Source organism: Coregonus clupeaformis, unplaced genomic scaffold (assembly GCF_020615455.1).
Source record: "Coregonus clupeaformis isolate EN_2021a unplaced genomic scaffold, ASM2061545v1 scaf0022, whole genome shotgun sequence".
NCBI classification, from domain to species: Eukaryota; Metazoa; Chordata; class Actinopteri; order Salmoniformes; family Salmonidae; genus Coregonus; species Coregonus clupeaformis.
Window position 1 is genome coordinate 915,878 of NW_025533477.1, and position 18,749 is coordinate 934,626.

The 18,749-nt window shown below is 45.5% G+C and overlaps 1 protein-coding gene across 1 annotated transcript; it reads right to left on the reverse strand.

Annotated features, from left to right (window-relative positions):
- Positions 1 to 11,667: 11,667 nt before the first annotated feature.
- LOC121555995 (gap junction alpha-3 protein) lies at positions 11,668 to 18,238 on the reverse strand. Its single transcript, XM_041869869.2, has 3 exons — positions 17,802 to 18,238; positions 13,427 to 13,576; positions 11,668 to 13,288 (listed from the first exon to the last, which is right to left on the reverse strand). The coding sequence occupies exons 2-3, from the start codon at positions 13,553 to 13,555 to the stop codon at positions 12,332 to 12,334; spliced, it is 1,086 nt and encodes a 361-aa protein (XP_041725803.1). The 5' UTR covers positions 13,556 to 13,576; positions 17,802 to 18,238; the 3' UTR covers positions 11,668 to 12,331.
- Between the last annotated feature and the right edge of the window lie 511 nt (positions 18,239 to 18,749).

Below are 18,749 nucleotides of genomic sequence, written 5' to 3' on the forward strand. Positions count from 1 at the left end.
GTTTACACATGGTCTGCGGTTGGATGTACTGCCAAATTCCCTAAAACGACGTGTTATCTGGCAACAGCTGGTGGACATTCCTGCAGTCAGCATGCCAATTGCACGCTCCCTCAAAACTTGAGACATCTGTGGCATTGTGTTGTGATAAAACTGCACATTTTAGAGTGGCCTTTTATTGTCCACTGCACAAGGTGCACCTATGTAATGATCATGCTGTTTAATCAGCTTCTTGATATGCTACACCTGTCAGGTGGATGGATTATCTTGGCAAAGGAGAAATGCTCACTAACTGGGATGTAAACAAATTTGTGCACAAATATTCAGCTCATGAAATAAACACTTTACATGTTAGGTCTATATTTTTGTTCAGTGTAGTATGTGAAGGTAGTAACTCTTCTAGTATGTTTATTTTTTATTTAACTAGGCAAGTCAGTTAAGAACAAATTCATATTTACAATGACGGCTTACACCGGCCAAATCCGGACGACGCTGGGCCAATTGTGCGCTGCCCTATGGGACTCCCAATCGCGGCCGGTTGTGATACAGCCTGGAATCGAACCAGGGGGTCTGTAGTGACGCCTCAAGCACTGAGATGCAGTGCCTTAGACCGCTGAGCCACTCGGGAGTGAAGGTAGTAGGAGTCGTAGTAGTAACTCTTTAACAAATAATACAACAAATATTGTGGTTAAACTCAAATATACTAATTGATAAAAAACCATTATTTTTCGACAAATCTTTTTTAAAAGTTATAATCTTTGTAAATGATATCATAAATTGGACTGTTGGAGTTATGTCACACATGCAACTAACAAAAATATATACAAATGTTTGCCCTACCCAAAATTTCAACCAACTAATTGCAGCATTACCGCAAAAATGGAAGAGGCAAGTGGAAGAGGGAGAACTTGTCTGTCGGCCCTGCATTAAAGACCAAAATTGGTTAAAGAAAATTGTGATAAATAAAAAAGTATACCAGTTTCATTTAAGGACCAAAAAATGTACAGCTGTGCCATATAGATTGCAAAATAGTTGGGAAGTGATTTTCGATGTGCCGATTCCATGGCACATGGTTTATGAACTGATACGCAAAGCAATACTGGATTCAAAACTTCGAATTTTTAAATTTAAATTATTATACAAAATTCTTGCAACCAATATAATGTTATATACAGTGGGGAAAAAAAGTATTTAGTCAGCCACCAATTGTGCAAGTTCTCCCACTTAAAAAGATGAGAGAGGCCTGTAATTTTCATCATAGGTACACGTCAACTATGACAGACAAAATGAGATTTCTTTTCTCCAGAAAATCACATTATAGGATTTTTTATGAATTTATTTGCAAATTATGGTGGAAAATAAGTATTTGGTCAATAACAAAAGTTTCTCAATACTTTGTTATATACCCTTTGTTGGCAATGACACAGGTCAAACGTTTTCTTTAAGTTTTCACAAGGTTTTCACACACTGTTGCTGGTATTTTGGCCCATTCCTCCATGCAGATCTCCTCTAGAGCAGTGATGTTTTGGGGCTGTCGCTGGGCAACACGGACTTTCAACTCCCTCCAAAGATTTTCTATGTGGTTGAGATCTGGAGACTGGCTAGGCCACTCCAGGACCTTGAAATGCTTCTTACGAAGCCACTCCTTCGTTGCCCGGGCGGTGTGTTTGGGATCATTGTCATGCTGAAAGACCCAGCCACGTTTCATCTTCAATGCCCTTGCTGATGGAAGGAGGTTTTCACTCAAAATTTCACGATACATGGCCCCATTCATTCTTTCCTTTACACGGATCAGTCGTCCTGGTCCCTTTACAGAAAACAGCCCCAAAGCATGATGTTTCCACCCCCATGCTTCACAGTAGGTATGGTGTTCTTTGGATGCAACTCAGCATTCTTTGTCCTCCAAACACGACGAGTTGAGTTTTTACCAAAAAGTTCTATTTTGGTTTCATCTGACCATATGACATTCTTCCAATCCTCTTCTGGATCATCCAAATGCACTCTAGCAAACTTCAGACAGGCCTGGACATGTACTGGCTTAAGCAGGGGGACACGTCTGGCACTGCAGGATTTGAGTCCCTGGCGGCGTAGTGTGTTACTGATGGTAGGCTTTGTTACTTTGGTCCCAGCTCTCTGCAGGTCATTCACTAGGTCCCCCCGTGTGGTTCTGGGATTTTTGCTCACCGTTCTTGTGATCATTTTGACCCCACGGGGTGAGATCTTGCGTGGAGCCCCAGATCGAGGGAGATTATCAGCGGTCTTGTATGTCTTCCATTTCCTAATAATTGCTCCCACAGTTGATTTCTTCAAACCAAGCTGCTTACCTATTGCAGATTCAGTCTTCCCAGCCTGGTGCAGGTCTACAATTTTGTTTCTGGTGTCCTTTGACAGCTCTTTGGTCTTGGCCATAGTGGAGTTTGGAGTGTGACTGTTTGAGGTTGTGGACAGGTGTCTTTTATACTGATAACAAGTTCAAACAGGTGCCATTAATACAGGTAACGAGTGGAGGACAGAGGAGCCTCTCAAAGAAGAAGTTACAGGTCTGTGAGAGCCAGAAATCTTGCTTGTTTGTAGGTGACCAAATACTTATTTTCCACCATAATTTGCAAATAAATTCATTAAAAATCCTACAATGTGATTTTCTGTGAAAAAAAAATCTCAATTTGTCTGTCATAGTTGACGTGTACCTATGATGAAAATTACAGGCCTCTCTCATCTTTTTAAGTGGGAGAACTTGCACAATTGGTGGCTGACTAAATACTTTTTTTCCCCACTGTATGTAGCTTGTTTTTGGTCGCAGGTCAAGGAATGGTTGCAACGTTTACCTGGAGCTAACTCTGCAGATAGCACTTCCGGGTGATTTGAAAAGTCATAGTCAATCGATCAATAATATAATAATACTTTTAGCAAAAATGTTTATCTTTAATTTACAATCTGTAGAAACAATGAGAATAGAAGGGTTCAGAACTTTTGTGAAACATCACAGCACAGTTGAAAAATATATGGCAAATAGAAATCAAAAATGGATGGTGTTCAGAGATAGATGGGAGGGGTTGAATGGAGCTGAAGGATGAGACTAAACACAAACAAAAGATAACTATTGTAAAATATACTGTGTCCGTAAAATGTATATAGTATGTATAGGCTGGAAGTAGAAGCCTAAGTGTTGTTGTTCATTAGTTTTACTCCAATTAGGGGAGGGGTGGTAGGGTTAGGGGAAAATAATAAAGGACGATATATTTTAAAAAGATGTGTGTGTGTATATATATATATATATATATATATATATATATATATATACACTACCGTTCAAAAGTTTGGGGTCACTTAGAAATGTCCTGTACTGTATATAAAAATGGAGGATTGGAAATGATGCAGACAATTACATAGATGGAATCTACAAACTATCTGCAGTATTAAAGCTGATCTACCCCCTAAAAATATTTATATACACTGCTCAAAAAAATAAAGGGAACACTTAAACAACACAATGTAACTTCAAGTCAATCACACTTCTATGAAATCAAACTGTCCACTTAGGAAGCAACACTGATTGACAATCAATTTCACATGCTGTTGTGCAAATGGAATAGACAACAGGTGGAAATTATAGGCAATTAGCAAGACACCCCCAATAAAGGACTGGTTTTGCAGGTGGTGACCACAGACCACTTCTCAGTTCCTATGCTTCCTGGCTGATGTTTTGGTCACTTTTGAATGCTGGCGGTGCCTTCACTCTAGTGGTATCATGAGACGGAGTCTACAACCCACACAAGTGGCTCAGGTAGTGCAGCTCATCCAGGATGGCACATCAATGCGAGCTGTGGCAAGAAGGTTTGCTGTGTCTGTCAGCGTAGTGTCCAGAGCATGGAGGTGCTACCAGGAGACAGGCCAGTACATCAGGAGACGTGGAGGAGGCCGTAGGAGGGCAACAACCCAGCAGCAGGACTGCTACCTCCGCCTTTGTGCAAGGAGGAGCAGGAGGAGCACTGCCAGAGCCCTGCAAAATGACCTCCAGCAGGCCACAAATGTGCATGTGTTTGCTCAAACGGTCAGAAACAGACTCCATGAGGGTGGGATGAGGGCCCGACGTCCACAGGTGGGGGTTGTGCTTACAGCCCAACACCGTGCAGGACGTTTGGCATTTGCCAGAGAACACCAAGATTGGCAAATTCGCCACTGGCGCCCTGTGCTCTTCACAGACGTGACAGAGTCTGGAGACGCCGTGGAGAACGTTCTGCTGCCTGCAACATCCTCCAGCATGACCGGTTTGGCGGTGGGTCAGTCATGGTGTGGGGTGGCATTTCTTTGGGGGGCCGCACAGCCCTCCATGTGCTCGCCAGAGGTAGCCTGACTGCCATTAGGTACCGAGATGAGATCTTCAGACCCCTTGTGAGACCATATGCTGGTGAGGTTGGCCCTGGGTTCCTAATGCAAGACAATGCTAGACCTCATGTGGCTGGAGTGTGTCAGCAGTTCCTGCAAGAGGAAGGCATTGATGCTATGGACCGCCCATTCCCCAGACCTGAATCCAATTGAGCACATCTGGGACATCATGTCTCGCTCCATCCACCAACGCCACGTTGCACCACAGACTGTCCAGGAGTTGGCGGATGCTTTAGTCCAGGTCTGGGAGGAGATACCTCAGGAGACCATCCGCCACCTCATCAGGAGCATGCCCAGGCGTTGTAGGGAGGTCATACAGGCACGTGGAGGCCACACACACTACTGAGCCTCATTTTGACTTGTTTTAAGGACATTACATCAAAGTTGGATCAGCCTGTAGTGTGGTTTTCCACTTTAATTTGACTCCAAATCCAGACCTCCATGGGTTAATAAATTTGATTTCCATTGATAATTTTTGTGTGATTTTGTTGTCAGCACATTCAACTATGTAAAGAAAAAAGTATTTAATGAGATTATTTCATTCATTCAGATCTAGGATGTGTTATTTTAGTGTTCCCTTTATTTTTTTGAGCAGTGTATATTCTAGTATGTGAAGGTAGTAGTAGTAGTAGTAGTAGTAGTAGTAGTAGTAACTCTTGAAGTACGGGTTAATGAACAGTATCTGTCTGTAGCCCTGGGTTAATGAACAGTATCTGTCTGTAGCCCTGGGTTTGGGCTATATGAGGGGGTTTGGGCTATATGAGGGGGTTTGGGCTATAGGAGGGGGTTTGGGCTATAGGAGGGGGTTTGGGCTATAGGAGGGGTTTGGGCTATATGAGGGGTTTGGGCTATAGGAGGGGGTTTGGGCTATATGAGGGGGGTTTGGGCTATAGGAGGGGTTTGGGCTATAGGAGGGGGTTTGGGCTATATGAGGGGTTTGGGCTATAGGAGGGGTTTGGGCTATAGGAGGGGGTTTGGGCTATAGGAGGGGTTTGGGCTATATGAGGGGGTTTGGGCTATAGGAGGGGGTTTGGGCTATATGAGGGGGTTTGGGCTTTAGGAGGGGTTTGGGCTATATGAGGGGTTTGGGGCTATATGAGGGGGTTTGGGCTATAGGAGGGGGGTTTGGGCTATAGGAGGGGTTTGGGCTATAGGAGGGGGTTTGGGCTATATGAGGGGGTTTGGGCTATAGGAGGGGTTTGGGCTATATGAGGGGGTTTGGGCTATAGGAGGGGGTTTGGGCTATAGGAGGGGTTTGGGCTATAGGAGGGGTTTGGGCTATAGGAGGGGGTTTGGGCTATAGGAGGGGTTTGGGCTATAGGAGGGGTTTGGGCTATAGAGGGGGTTTGGGCTATAGGAGGGGTTTGGGCTATAGGAGGGGTTTGGGCTATAGGAGGGGTTTGGGCTATAGGAGGGGTTTGGGCTATATGAGGGGGTTTGGGCTTTAGGAGGGGTTTGGGCTATAGGAGGGGTTTGGGCTATAGGAGGGGGTTTGGGCTATAGGAGGGGTTTGTGCTATAGGAGGGGTTTGGGCTATAGGAGGGGTTTGGGCTATAGGAGGGGGTTTGGGCTATAGGAGGGGGTTTGGGCTATAGGAGGGGGTTTGGGCTATAGGAGGGGGTTTGGGCTATAGGAGGGGGTTTGGGCTATAGGAGGGGGTTTGGGCTATAGGAGGAGGTTTGGGCTATAGGAGGGGTTTGGGCTATAGGAGGGGTTTGGGCTATAGGAGGGGGTTTGGGCTATAGGAGGGGGTTTGGGCTATAGGAGGGGGTTTGGGCTATATGAGGGGGTTTGGGCTATAGGAGGGGGTTTGGGCTATAGGAGGGGGTTTGGGCTATATGAGGGGGTTTGGGCTATATGAGGGGGTTTGGGCTATAGGAGGGGGTTTGGGCTATAGGAGGGGGTTTGGGCTATATGAGGGGGTTTGGGCTATAGGAGGGGTTTGGGCTATAGGAGGGGTTTGGGCTATATGAGGGGGGTTTGGGCTATAGGAGGGGGTTTGGGCTATAGGAGGGGTTTGGGCTATATGAGGGGGTTTGGGCTATAGGAGGGGGTTTGGGCTATAGGAGGGGGTTTGGGCTATATGAGGGGGTTTGGGCTATAGGAGGGGGTTTGGGCTATATGAGGGTACTGATGGGTTTCCTCAGAATGTCAGCAACAACAGTATTGGCAGGCGTTATAGGCAGGCCTTAGGGGGCCTGGCGCGACCTACCGTACCTCCTTGCCCGTCCAAATAAAATATTGAAATATTGATCATTTATTTGACCGAGACGCGCGCCGACAGAAAGACTCACCAATCTCAGATAAAACATCTAAGCAACAAACAGCACCTCTCTCTGTATGTGTAGACCATGTATCTGATGCTGTGTGGACAGTGGAACAGCACCTCTCTCTGTATGTGTAGACCATGTATCTGATGCTGTGTGGACAGTGGAACAGCACCTCTCTCTCTCTCTCTCTGTATGTGTAGACCATGTATCTGATGCTGTGTGGACAGTGGAACAGCACCTCTCTCTCTCTCTCTCAGTATGTGTAGACCATGAATCTGATGCTGTGTGGACAGTGGAACAGCACCTCTCTCTCTCTCTCTCTGTATGTGTAGACCATGTATCTGATGCTGTGTGGACAGTGAAACAGCGCCCCTCTGTCTCTGTATGTGTAGACCATGTATCTGATGCTGTGTGGACAGTGGAACAGCACCTCTCTCTCTCTCTCTCAGTATGTGTAGACCATGAATCTGATGCTGTGTGGACAGTGGAACAGCACTCTCTCTCTCTCTGTATGTGTAGACCATGTATCTGATGCTGTGTGGACAGTGAAACAGCGCCCCTCTGTCTCTGTATGTGTAGACCATGTATCTGATGCTGTGTGGACAGTGGAACAGCACCTCTCTCTGTATGTGTAGACCATGTATCTGATGCTGTGTGGACAGTGAAACAGCACCTCTCTCTGTATGTGTAGACCATGTATCTGATGCTGTGTGGACAGTGAAACAGCGCCCCTCTGTCTCAGTATGTGTAGACCATGTATCTGATGCTGTGTGGACAGTGGAACAGCACCTCTCTCTGTATGTGTAGACCATGTGTCTGATGCTGTCTGGACAGTGAAACAGCACCCCTCTGTCTCTGTATGTGTAGACCATGTATCTGATGCTGTGTGGACAGTGAAACAGCGCCCCTCTGTCTCTGTATGTGTAGACCATGTATCTGATGCTGTGTGGACAGTGAAACAGCGCCTCTCTCAGTATGTGTAGACCATGTGTCTGATGCTGTCTGGACAGTGAAACAGCACCCCTCTGTCTCTGTATGTGTAGACCATGTATCTGATGCTGTGTGGACAGTGAAACAGCGCCCCTCTGTCTCTGTATGTGTAGACCATGTATCTGATGCTGTGTGGACAGTGGAACAGCACCTCTCTCTGTATGTGTAGACCATGTATCTGATGCTGTGTGGACAGTGGAACAGCACCTCTCTCTGTATGTGTAGACCATGTATCTGATGCTGTGTGGACAGTGAAACAGCACCTCTCTCTGTATGTGTAGACCATGTATCTGATGCTCTGTGGACAGTGGAACAGCACCTCTCTGTCTCAGTATGTGTAGACCATGTATCTGATGCTGTGTGGACAGTGGAACAGCACCTCTCTCTCTCTCTCTCAGTATGTGTAGACCATGTATCTGATGCAGTGTGGACAGTGGAACAGCACCTCTCTCTCTCTCTCTCTGTATGTGTAGACCATGTATCTGATGCTATGTGGACAGTGGAACAGCACCTCTCTCTGTATGTGTAGACCATGTATCTGATGCTGTGTGGACAGTGGAACAGCACCTCTCTCTGTATGTGTAGACCATGTATCTGATGCTGTGTGGACAGTGAAACAGCACCTCTCTCTGTATGTGTAGACCATGTATCTGATGCTCTGTGGACAGTGGAACAGCACCTCTCTGTCTCAGTATGTGTAGACCATGTATCTGATGCTGTGTGGACAGTGGAACAGCACTCTCCTCTCTCTCTCAGTATGTGTAGACCATGTATCTGATGCTGTGTGGACAGTGGAACAGCACCTCTCTGTCTCAGTATGTGTAGACCATGTATCTGATGCTGTGTGGACAGTGGAACAGCACCTCTCTCTCTCTCTCTCAGTATGTGTAGACCATGTATCTGATGCTGTGTGGACAGTGGAACAGCACCTCTCTCTCTCTCTCTCTGTATGTGTAGACCATGTATCTGATGCTATGTGGACAGTGGAACAGCACCTCTCTGTCTCAGTATGTGTAGACCATGTATCTGATGCTGTGTGGACAGTGGAACAGCACCCTCTCTCTCTCTCTCTCTGTATGTGTAGACCATGTATCTGATGCTGTGTGGACAGTGGAACAGCACCTCTCTGTCTCAGTATGTGTAGACCATGTATCTGATGCTGTGTGGACAGTGGAACAGCACCTCTCTCTCTCTGTCTCTGTATGTGTAGACCATGTATCTGATGCTGTGTGGACAGTGGAACAGCACCTCTCTCTCTCTGTCTCTGTATGTGTAGACCATGTATCGGATGCTGTGTGGACAGTGAAACAGCACCTCTCTCTGTATGTGTAGACCATGTATCTGATGCTGTGTGGACAGTGAAACAGCACCTCTCTCTGTATGTGTAGACCATGTATCTGATGCTGTGTGGACAGTGGAACAGCACCTCTCTCTCTCTCTCTCTGTATGTGTAGACCATGTATCTGATGCAGTGTGGACAGTGGAACAGCACCCCTCTCTCTCTCTCTCAGTATGTGTAGACCATGTATCTGATGCTCTGTGGACAGTGGAACAGCACCTCTCTCTCTCTCTCTCTGTATGTGTAGACCATGTATCTGATGCTGTGTGGACAGTGGAACAGCACCTCTCTCTCTCTCTCTCTCAGTATGTGTAGACCATGTATCTGATGCAGTGTGGACAGTGGAACAGCACCCCTCTCTCTCTCTCTCTCAGTATGTGTAGACCATGTATCTGATGCAGTGTGGACAGTGAAACAGCACCTCTCTCTGTATGTGTAGACCATGTATCTGATGCTGTGTGGACAGTGGAACAGCACCCCTCTCTCTCTCTCTCTCAGTATGTGTAGACCATGTATCTGATGCAGTGTGGACAGTGAAACAGCGCCCCTCTGTCTCAGTATGTGTAGACCATGTATCTGATGCTGTGTGGACAGATAGAGTATGGCATGTCAGTTCCATGTGTTACATACAGTAAGACAGAGGGGTGCTGTTTGGCTGCTCGGATGCTTTCTCCGGTCAGATAGTTTCAGCCATTGTTCGGATGCTAGAATTATTTTGGACCAAAGTGCGAAGCGAAACTACTTTTTTAAGGGATTTGTTTGACAATCAGATGAAAACAACATAACTGGTTGTGTTCATGTCACATTAAAAGCTAATATAACATAGGTTATTTGTGACGAGCTTCCTATTGGTTGATTCTGATACCTCCCAAGTGGGAAACTCGGGATCCGACTCTTGCGCCTAGGTTAGCAAGTCGGACGTTTCCCAGTTCCGACTAGCACATGAACGTGGCATTAGCACACCTTCAACTCAGTGCAGAGGGCAACATGTTAATATGTGACCCTAGAAAGGTTAAGGACGTTAAATTGAACCATTTGGGCTATATGAGGGTACTATTGGGTTCCCTTAGAATGGGGTCAGACGGGCAGGGTAACACTGCTGTTGGCACAAAGCGTACGAACGTCTCTGCAAGTTATTCTGTTACAAATAAACACTGCCTAGTTGTTTTACGAATAGTTAATTATATAAATAAAATTGCTTTATTTTTCATTGTAATCAATCGATTTCAACAAACTGGCTTGTTGTGGTTGTTATATTTTACATTAATGTGAATATGTCTGCGACCCAAATGGCCCCTGGTCAATAGTAGTGCACTATATAGGGAATAGGGTCAATAGTAGTGCACTATATAGAGAATAGGGTCAATAGTAGTGCACTACATAGAGAATAGGGTCAATAGTAGTGCACTATATAGAGAATAGGGTCAATAGTAGTGCACTATATAGGGAATAGGGTCAATAGTAGTGCACTATATAGAGAATAGGGTCAATAGTAGTGCACTACATAGGGAATAGGGTCAATAGTAGTGCACTATATAGAGAATAGGGTCAATAGTAGTGCACTATATAGAGAATAGGGTCAATAGTAGTGCACTATATAGAAAATAGGGTCAATAGTAGTGCACTATATAGAGAATAGGGTCAATAGTAGTGCACTACATAGAGAATAGGGTCAATAGTAGTGCACTATATAGAAAATAGGGTCAATAGTAGTGCACTATATAGAGAATAGGGTCAATAGTAGTGCACTACATAGAGAATAGGGTCAATAGTAGTGCACTATATAGAGAATAGGGTCAATAGTAGTGCACTATATAGAGAATAGGGTCAATAGTAGTGCACTACATAGGGAATAGGGTCAATAGTAGTGCACTATATAGAGAATAGGGTCAATAGTAGTGCACTATATAGGGAATAGGGTCAATAGTAGTGCACTACATAGGGAATAGGGTCAATAGTAGTGCACTACATAGGGAATAGGGTCAATAGTAGTGCACTATATAGAGAATAGGGTCAATAGTAGTGCACTATATAGGGAATAGGGTCAATAGTAGTGCACTACATAGAGAATAGGGTCAATAGTAGTGCACTATATAGAGAATAGGGTCAATAGTAGTGCACTATATAGAGAATAGGGTCAATAGTAGTGCACTATATAGAGAATAGGGTCAATAGTAGTGCACTACATAGAGAATAGGGTCAATAGTAGTGCACTACATAGAGAATAGGGTCAATAGTAGTGCACTATATAGAGAATAGGGTCAATAGTAGTGCACTACATAGAGAATAGGGTCAATAGTAGTGCACTATATAGGGAATAGGGTCAATAGTAGTGCACTATATAGAGAATAGGGTCAATAGTAGTGCACTATATAGAGAATAGGGTCAATAGTAGTGCACTATATAGAGAATAGGGTCAATAGTAGTGCACTATATAGAGAATAGGGTCAATAGTAGTGCACTATATAGGGAATAGGGTCAATAGTAGTGCACTATATAGAGAATAGGGTCAATAGTAGTGCACTATATAGGGAATAGGGTCAATAGTAGTGCACTATATAGAGAATAGGGTCAATAGTAGTGCACTATATAGAGAATAGGGTCAATAGTAGTGCACTATATAGAGAATAGGGTCAATAGTAGTGCACTATATAGAGAATAGGGTATCATTTGGGACAGACGGTTAAAGTGCATCCAGGGTTAATATTATTCTGAAGAAACACATTAAACATTACATTTTCATTCAAAAAAATGTTTTCCTTGTTTTACTTGGTTCAATAACTAAAAGTCGAATATATCCGCTTTTTCTTCAGTCTGAAATGCACAAAAACGTTCAGTAATAGTTGGATTTAATGTCCTCTAGTCCCATAGACACCAGGAGGGTTTCTGAAAGAGTTTTAAGATGTTGTTGTTTGTCATCTAATATGAAACACAAAGGTCCTTCATAGATCGTGTTTTACAACCGTAACAGTCAATTTATTTGTCCTTCATAGATCATGTTTTACAACCGTAACATTCAACGTTTATTTTTGTGTCCTACAAATATCAAACCCCCCCAGTGAGTCAAAGCTCTGCCATCCACCAGGCTGCCGGGGGGGGGCACAAGGGACTGCGGTCTGTTGGACACATCTGTGAGTCCCAAATGGCACCCTATTCCCTATATAGTGCACTACTTTTGACCAGAGCCCTGGACTGTCTTAGGTTGTCATAGGCCCTGGGCCCTGGTCAAAGGTAGTGCACTACATAGGGAATAGGGTGCCATTTGGGTCTCAACCCTAAGAATGCCTTTCAAGCGACATAAGACCCTGGGCAGCAACCTAAGACATGGTCTCAGCAACCTAAGCCCCTCTCAGATCTTCAGATCGTCTATTCTGGTCTTGTTGCCGTGTTTAGCAGCGTGGTGTCCAGCCCGGGGTAGAGATGGTGAACCTGGCTCCGACCCCCCGCACGTTCCTCCTCCTTTCTTCCCTTTCAGGTGGTCCGGCTGGCTGCCGACGCTCCTCTCCACCGACAGGTTGTCCCTGTTCTGCTTGTTGTGGTAGGGCTGGTAGGTGGAGTCCGTCTCCTCGGATAGAGGGGACATGTTATAGCTGGGGACAGGAGGGTATGCTGGCTGGACCTGGTAGGCTGGCTGGGCCCCGTGGTAGGGGTCGTAGCTGGGAGTGTAGGGCACGGCCTCCTCCGCCTCGCTGGGCTCCTTGGAGTCTGAGCTCAGATCCTCCCGGTGGTACTTGATACCCTGGCGACACTTAGTGGACCCCAGGTGGTACATCTCTATCAGGTTGAGGAACAGAGACAGACTGGCCACTCCTAGCATGAAGATGATGAAGATAGTTTTCTCTGTGGGTCGGGAGATGTAGCAGTTGACTGTGTTGGGGCAGGGCGAGCGGTCGCAGGTGTACATGGGCTGCAGGTGGAAGCCATAGAGTAGGTACTGCATGACGAGGAAGCCCACCTCGAACAGCGTCTTGAAGATGATGTTGAACACGTAGGTCCTCAGTAGTTCCCCCTTCAGTCGAACCCTACCCCTGTCGTCCCTCACCGGGGCCTTACAGGCGTTGCTCTCCGACAGGGGCGGTTTGTCCCCGGCCCGCTCTGCGTCCTTCTCTCTCTGCTTCTGTTTCTCCTCCATCCTCACCAGGTGTAATATATGACCCAGGTAAATGAGGGTGGGAGTGGAGACAAAGATGATCTGGAGGACCCAGAAGCGGACGTGAGAGATGGGGAAGGTGTAGTCATAACAGACGTTCTCACATCCAGGCTGCTTGGTGTCACAGGTGAACCCTGACTGCTCGTCCCCCCACACCTATCAGGACCACAATGGAAATAACAAGTTGCATTCTTTACATTCAAATACATTTTAGTGTGTGTATTGTTGTACTCCAATGGCTGAGGCAACTGTAAATGTATTTTAAAAAGTGTCAAATGAATTGAATTTCTTCACCTTCTCTGCTGCGGCGCTCAGGACAAGGATCCGGAAGATGAAGAGGACAGTGAGCCAGACCTTCCCCACTACGGTGCTGTGTTCCTGGGCTTTCTCCAACAACTTCCCCAACAGGTTCCAGTCACCCATGGTAGTAGCAGATTACTGTGGCTGTGGGGAGGGAGAGCAGGGGGGACTAGTTACTACACTGACAGCCGGATCCAGGAGAGATACTAGACTAGTTAATGTGTCTGAAGTAGAGAGAGACTAGTTAATGTGTCTGAAGTAGAGAGAGACTAGTTAATGTGTCTGGAGGAGAGAGAGACTAGTAAATGTGTCTGGAGGAGAGAGAGACTAGTTAATGTGTCTGGAGGAGAGAGAGACTAGTTAATGTGTCTGGAGGAGAGAGAGACTAGTTAATGTGTCTGGAGGAGAGAGACTAGTTAATGTGTCTGGAGGAGAGAGATACTAGTTAATGTGTCTGGAGGAGAGAGAGACTAGTTAATGTGTCTGGAGGAGAGAGAGACTAGTTAATGTGTCTGGAGGAGAGCAAGACTAGTTAATGTGTCTGGAGGAGAGAGAGACTAGTTAATGTGTTTGAAGGAGAGAGAGAGACTAGTTAATGTGTCTGGAGGAGAGAGAGACTAGTTAATGTGTCTTTAGGAGAGAGACTAGTTAATGTGTGTGGAGGAGAGAGACTAGTTAATGTGTCTGGAGGAGAGAGACTAGTTAATGTGTCTGGAGGAGAGAGACTAGTTAATGTGTCTGGAGGAGAGAGAGACTAGTTAATGTGTCTGGAGGAGAGAGAGACTAGTTAATGTGACTTTAGGAGAGAGACTAGTTAATGTGTGTGGAGGAGAGAGACTAGTTAATGTGTCTGGAGGAGAGCAAGACTAGTTAATGTGTCTGGAGGAGAGAGAGAGACTAGTTAATGTGTCTGGAGGGGAGAGAGACTAGTTAATGTGTGTGGAGGAGAGAGAGACTAGTTAATGTGTCTTAAGTAGAGAGAGAGACTAGTTAATGTGTCTGGAGGAGAGAGAGAGACTAGTTAATGTGTCTGGAGGAGAGAGAGACTAGTTAATGTGTCTGGAGGAGAGCAAGACTAGTTAATGTGTCTGGAGGAGAGAGACGAGTTAATGTGTCTGGAGGAGAGAGACGAGTTAATGTGTCTGGAGGAGAGAGAGACTAGTTAATGTGTCTGGAGGAGAGAGACTAGTTAATGTGTCTGGAGGAGAGAGACTAGTTAATGTGTCTGGAGGAGAGAGAGACTAGTTAATGTGTGTGGAGGAGAGAGAGACTAGTTAATGTGTCTGGAGGAGAGAGAGACTGGTTAATGTGTCTGGAGGAGAGAGAGACTAGTTAATGTGTCTGGAGGAGAGCGAGACTAGTTAATGTGTCTGGAGGAGAGAGAGACTAGTTAATGTGTCTGAAGTAGAGAGAGACTAGTTAATGTGTCTGGAGGAGAGAGAGACTAGTTAATGTGTCTGGAGGAGAGCAAGACTAGTTAATGTGTCTGGAGGAGAGAGAGACTAGTTAATGTGTCTGGAGGAGAGAGAGACTAGTTAATGTGTGTGGAGGAGAGAGAGACTAGTTAATGTGTCTGAAGTAGAGAGAGACTAGTTAATGTGTCTGGAGGAGAGAGAGACTAGTTAATGTGTCTGGAGGAGAGAGACTAGTTAATGTGTCTGGAGGAGAGAGACTAGTTAATGTGTCTGGAGGAGAGAGACTAGTTAATGTGTTTGAAGGAGAGAGAGAGACTAGTTAATGTGTCTGGAGGAGAGAGAGACTAGTTCATGTGTCTGGAGGAGAGAGACTAGTTAATGTGTTTGAAGGAGAGAGAGGGACTAGTTAATGTGTCTGGAGGAGAGAGACTAGTTAATGTGTTTGAAGGAGAGAGAGAGACTAGTTAATGTGTCTGGAGGAGAGAGAGACTAGTTCATGTGTCTGGAGGAGAGAGACTAGTTAATGTGTTTGAAGGAGAGAGAGAGACTAGTTAATGTGTCTGGAGGAGATAGAGACTAGTTCATGTGTCTGGAGGAGAGAGACTAGTTAATGTGTTTGAAGGAGAGAGAGGGACTAGTTAATGTGTCTGGAGGAGAGAGACTAGTTAATGTGTCTGGAGGAGAGAGACTAGTTCATGTGTCTGGAGGAGAGAGAGACTAGTTCATGTGTCTGGAGGAGAGAGACTAGTTAATGTGTTTGAAGGAGAGAGAGAGACTAGTTAATGTGTCTGGAGGAGAGAGACTAGTTAATGTGTCTGGAGGAGAGAGACTAGTTAATGTGTCTGGAGGAGAGAGACTAGTTAATGTGTCTGGAGGAGAGAGACTAGTTAATGTGTCTGGAGGAGAGAGACTAGTTAATGTGTCTGGAGGAGAGAGAGACTAGTTAATGTGTCTGGACTAGAGAGAGACTAGTTAATGTGTCTGGAGGAGAGAGACTAGTTCATGTGTCTGGAGGAGAGAGACTAGTTAATGTGTCTGGAGGAGAGAGACTAGTTAATGTGTTTGAAGGAGAGAGAGGGACTAGTTAATGTGTCTGGAGGAGAGAGACTAGTTAATGTGTCTGGAGGAGAGAGACTAGTTAATGTGTCTGGAGGAGAGAGACTAGTTAATGTGTCTGGAGGAGAGAGAGACTAGTTAATGTGTCTGGACTAGAGAGAGACTAGTTAATGTGTCTGGAGGAGAGAGACTAGTTCATGTGTCTGGAGGAGAGAGACTAGTTCATGTGTCTGGAGGAGAGAGACTAGTTAATGTGTTTGAAGGAGAGAGAGGGACTAGTTAATGTGTCTGGAGGAGAGAGACTAGTTAATGTGTCTGGAGGAGAGAGACTAGTTAATGTGTCTGGAGGAGAGAGACTAGTTAATGTGTCTGGAGGAGAGAGAGAGACTAGTAATGTGTCTGGAGGAGAGAGACTAGTTAATGTGTCTGGAGGAGAGAGGGACTAGTTAATGTGTCTGGAGGAGAGAGACTAGTTAATGTGTCTGGAGGAGAGAGGGACTAGTTAATGTGTCTGGAGCATGATGGGATGTTAATTGCTTAATTAACTGAGGATCTTTTACTTTGTCCCTCCTTTAGTGAAGTGTTCCCTTTATTTTTGGCTTTTAGCTCTATCTGACAGCTCTATGTAACCGTTGTTTTATTGTGTCTGTCCATATAAAAAAAACTGTTACATAAATATGATGGCTGCCTTGTGTGAAAAGAGTGCAGGAGTCAACTGGCTTTCTATAGACTCACAACAGGAGGGCTAAGATCAGATGAGTATCACAAGCCGCAGTGTGTGTGTGTGTGTGTGTGTGTGTGTGTGTGTGTGTGCGTGTGTGTGTGTGTGTGTGTGTGTGTGTGTGTGTGTGTGTGTGTCTTCACACCTCTCACTCACTACAGGGCAGGTAACGACACAGACAGGTTTATATTAGATTTAAGGATGGGGTATATTTGGGGAGTGTAGACAGGGGGACAGCAGGTTGCAGACAGAGAGAGGCATGTGTGTTTATCTAGAGACTAAAGCCTGTCTAACAGTCATTACAGACTGTAGGAATTAGACAGTGTTTAGTTACGTTTACATTTTAGTCATTTAGCAGACGCTCTTATCCAGAGCGACTTACAGTTAGTGAGTGCATACATTATTCATACTGGCCCCCCGTGGGAATCGAACCCACAACCCTGGCGTTGCAAAGCGCCATGCTCTACCAACTGAGAGACTAAAACCTGTCTAACAGTCATTAGACAGCTAGTAGATATTATCCATTACTCAGTTTGGACTGTAATCAACAGGTCTAGCAGTGGAGTCAGTTGGTGAGATTGGGCTGCTACTGTACGGTGTGGGAAAGAGCACCGGTTAATGACCATATCCACTTCTGGAATACAACAATAACATGAATGACCATATCCACTTCTGGAATACAACAATAACATGAATGACCATATCCACTTCTGGAATACAACAATATTAATGACCTGCATATTACTTTACAATACTGGGGTTCATTTGGAGTTCTCAAATCTTTAGGACACTGTATTAATTTAGATCTTATAAGTTACCAATTTGGAGTAACAATTCCCCTCTCAAATAATGAGAATCTCTCAACACTTAAATAAATAAAATATATATTTCAGAATGATTCACAATATATTTCAGAATGATTCACAATATATTTCAGAATGATTCACAATATATTTCAGAATGATTCACAATATATTTCAGAATGATTCACAATATATTTCAGAATGATTCACAATATATTTCAAAGTGATTTTCATACTGTGTATATGGGAGGACTCTTACCAAGATGTATGTTGTGTTTCTGTGTTACGGGGCCAAGTCCCCACCTTCACTTTAAGCTTTCCAACTACATGAGAGTGGAAGTCTGTAACAGAAAGTAGAATATGGAAGTACCTACCTTGTCAACCTACTGTCCCCAGAAGAGTAGCTCCCTGTGGGACTGAGACCATGTGGCTCCTCTCGTAGCCTCCCTCCTCCCCCGTCCCTCTCTCTCTTCAACCCAGTGGGCCCTCTGTGGCAGGCCGCTCCTCTCCGCTGTCTCTCCTCTCCTGTCCAGGTCCCAGCAGATGGAATGCCCTTGAATGGACAGGAAACACCAGACCAGCCGACCGCTGGCCACAAGGCCGTTCCACACTACGGGACACACCAACACACTCCTGTCTTCACTCCTCAGTCAGTCAAGGCTTCAACCGGGACCTAGAGTTCCTCTCCAACCCTCTCTCCCTTCCAACCAGCTGAACACTGCTACTACTGATACTGCTGCTAGCCTCTTCCTCCCGATCCCCTCAGGGTTACGTTTGGCCCAGGGCTGAGGGCGCTCTCTAATGTCAACTATGAGAGCCCCTGGCCCAACTCCCCTGCCTGTTGAGGTGATTGACAGGGCAGCTGGCCAATAAGCTTGACTTCCTGGTCTGTCTGGCATCAAGTGCAGCTCAGTGCTAAATATAGGGAGAGGGTGTCTCTATCACTGTGGGGCAGGGGGGCATGACTCGGGCTGTGTCCCAAATGGCTCCCTATTCCCTATATAGTGCACTACTTTAGACCAGAGAAGGGCACCCTATTCCCTATATAGTGCACTACTTTAGACCAGAGCCCTATGGGTGACTAGTGCCCTATGAGCCCCCCTGGTCAAAAGTAGTGCACTACGTTGGGAACATGCTGCCGTTTGGGACACAGCTTTGGAGAAGAGCAGCCGTGTAGGTCCTGAAGCCACCAATGACAGGCAGGCGAAGACCGTTAAAGCCTCCAATGACAGGCAGGCGAAGACCGTTAAAGCCACCAATGACAGGCAGGCGAAGACCGTTAAAGCCTCCAATGACAGGCAGGCGAAGACCGTTAAAGCCAC

Coding starts and splice junctions, on each gene's coding strand:
- LOC121555995 (XM_041869869.2), bottom strand. CDS start 13,555: ATGGGTGACTGGAACCTGTTGGGGAAGTTGTTGGAGAAAGCCCAGGAA. Junction 13,289..13,426: donor TGAGCGCCGCAGCAGAGAAG/GTGAAGAAATTC, acceptor TGGTCCTGATAG/GTGTGGGGGGACGAGCAGTC.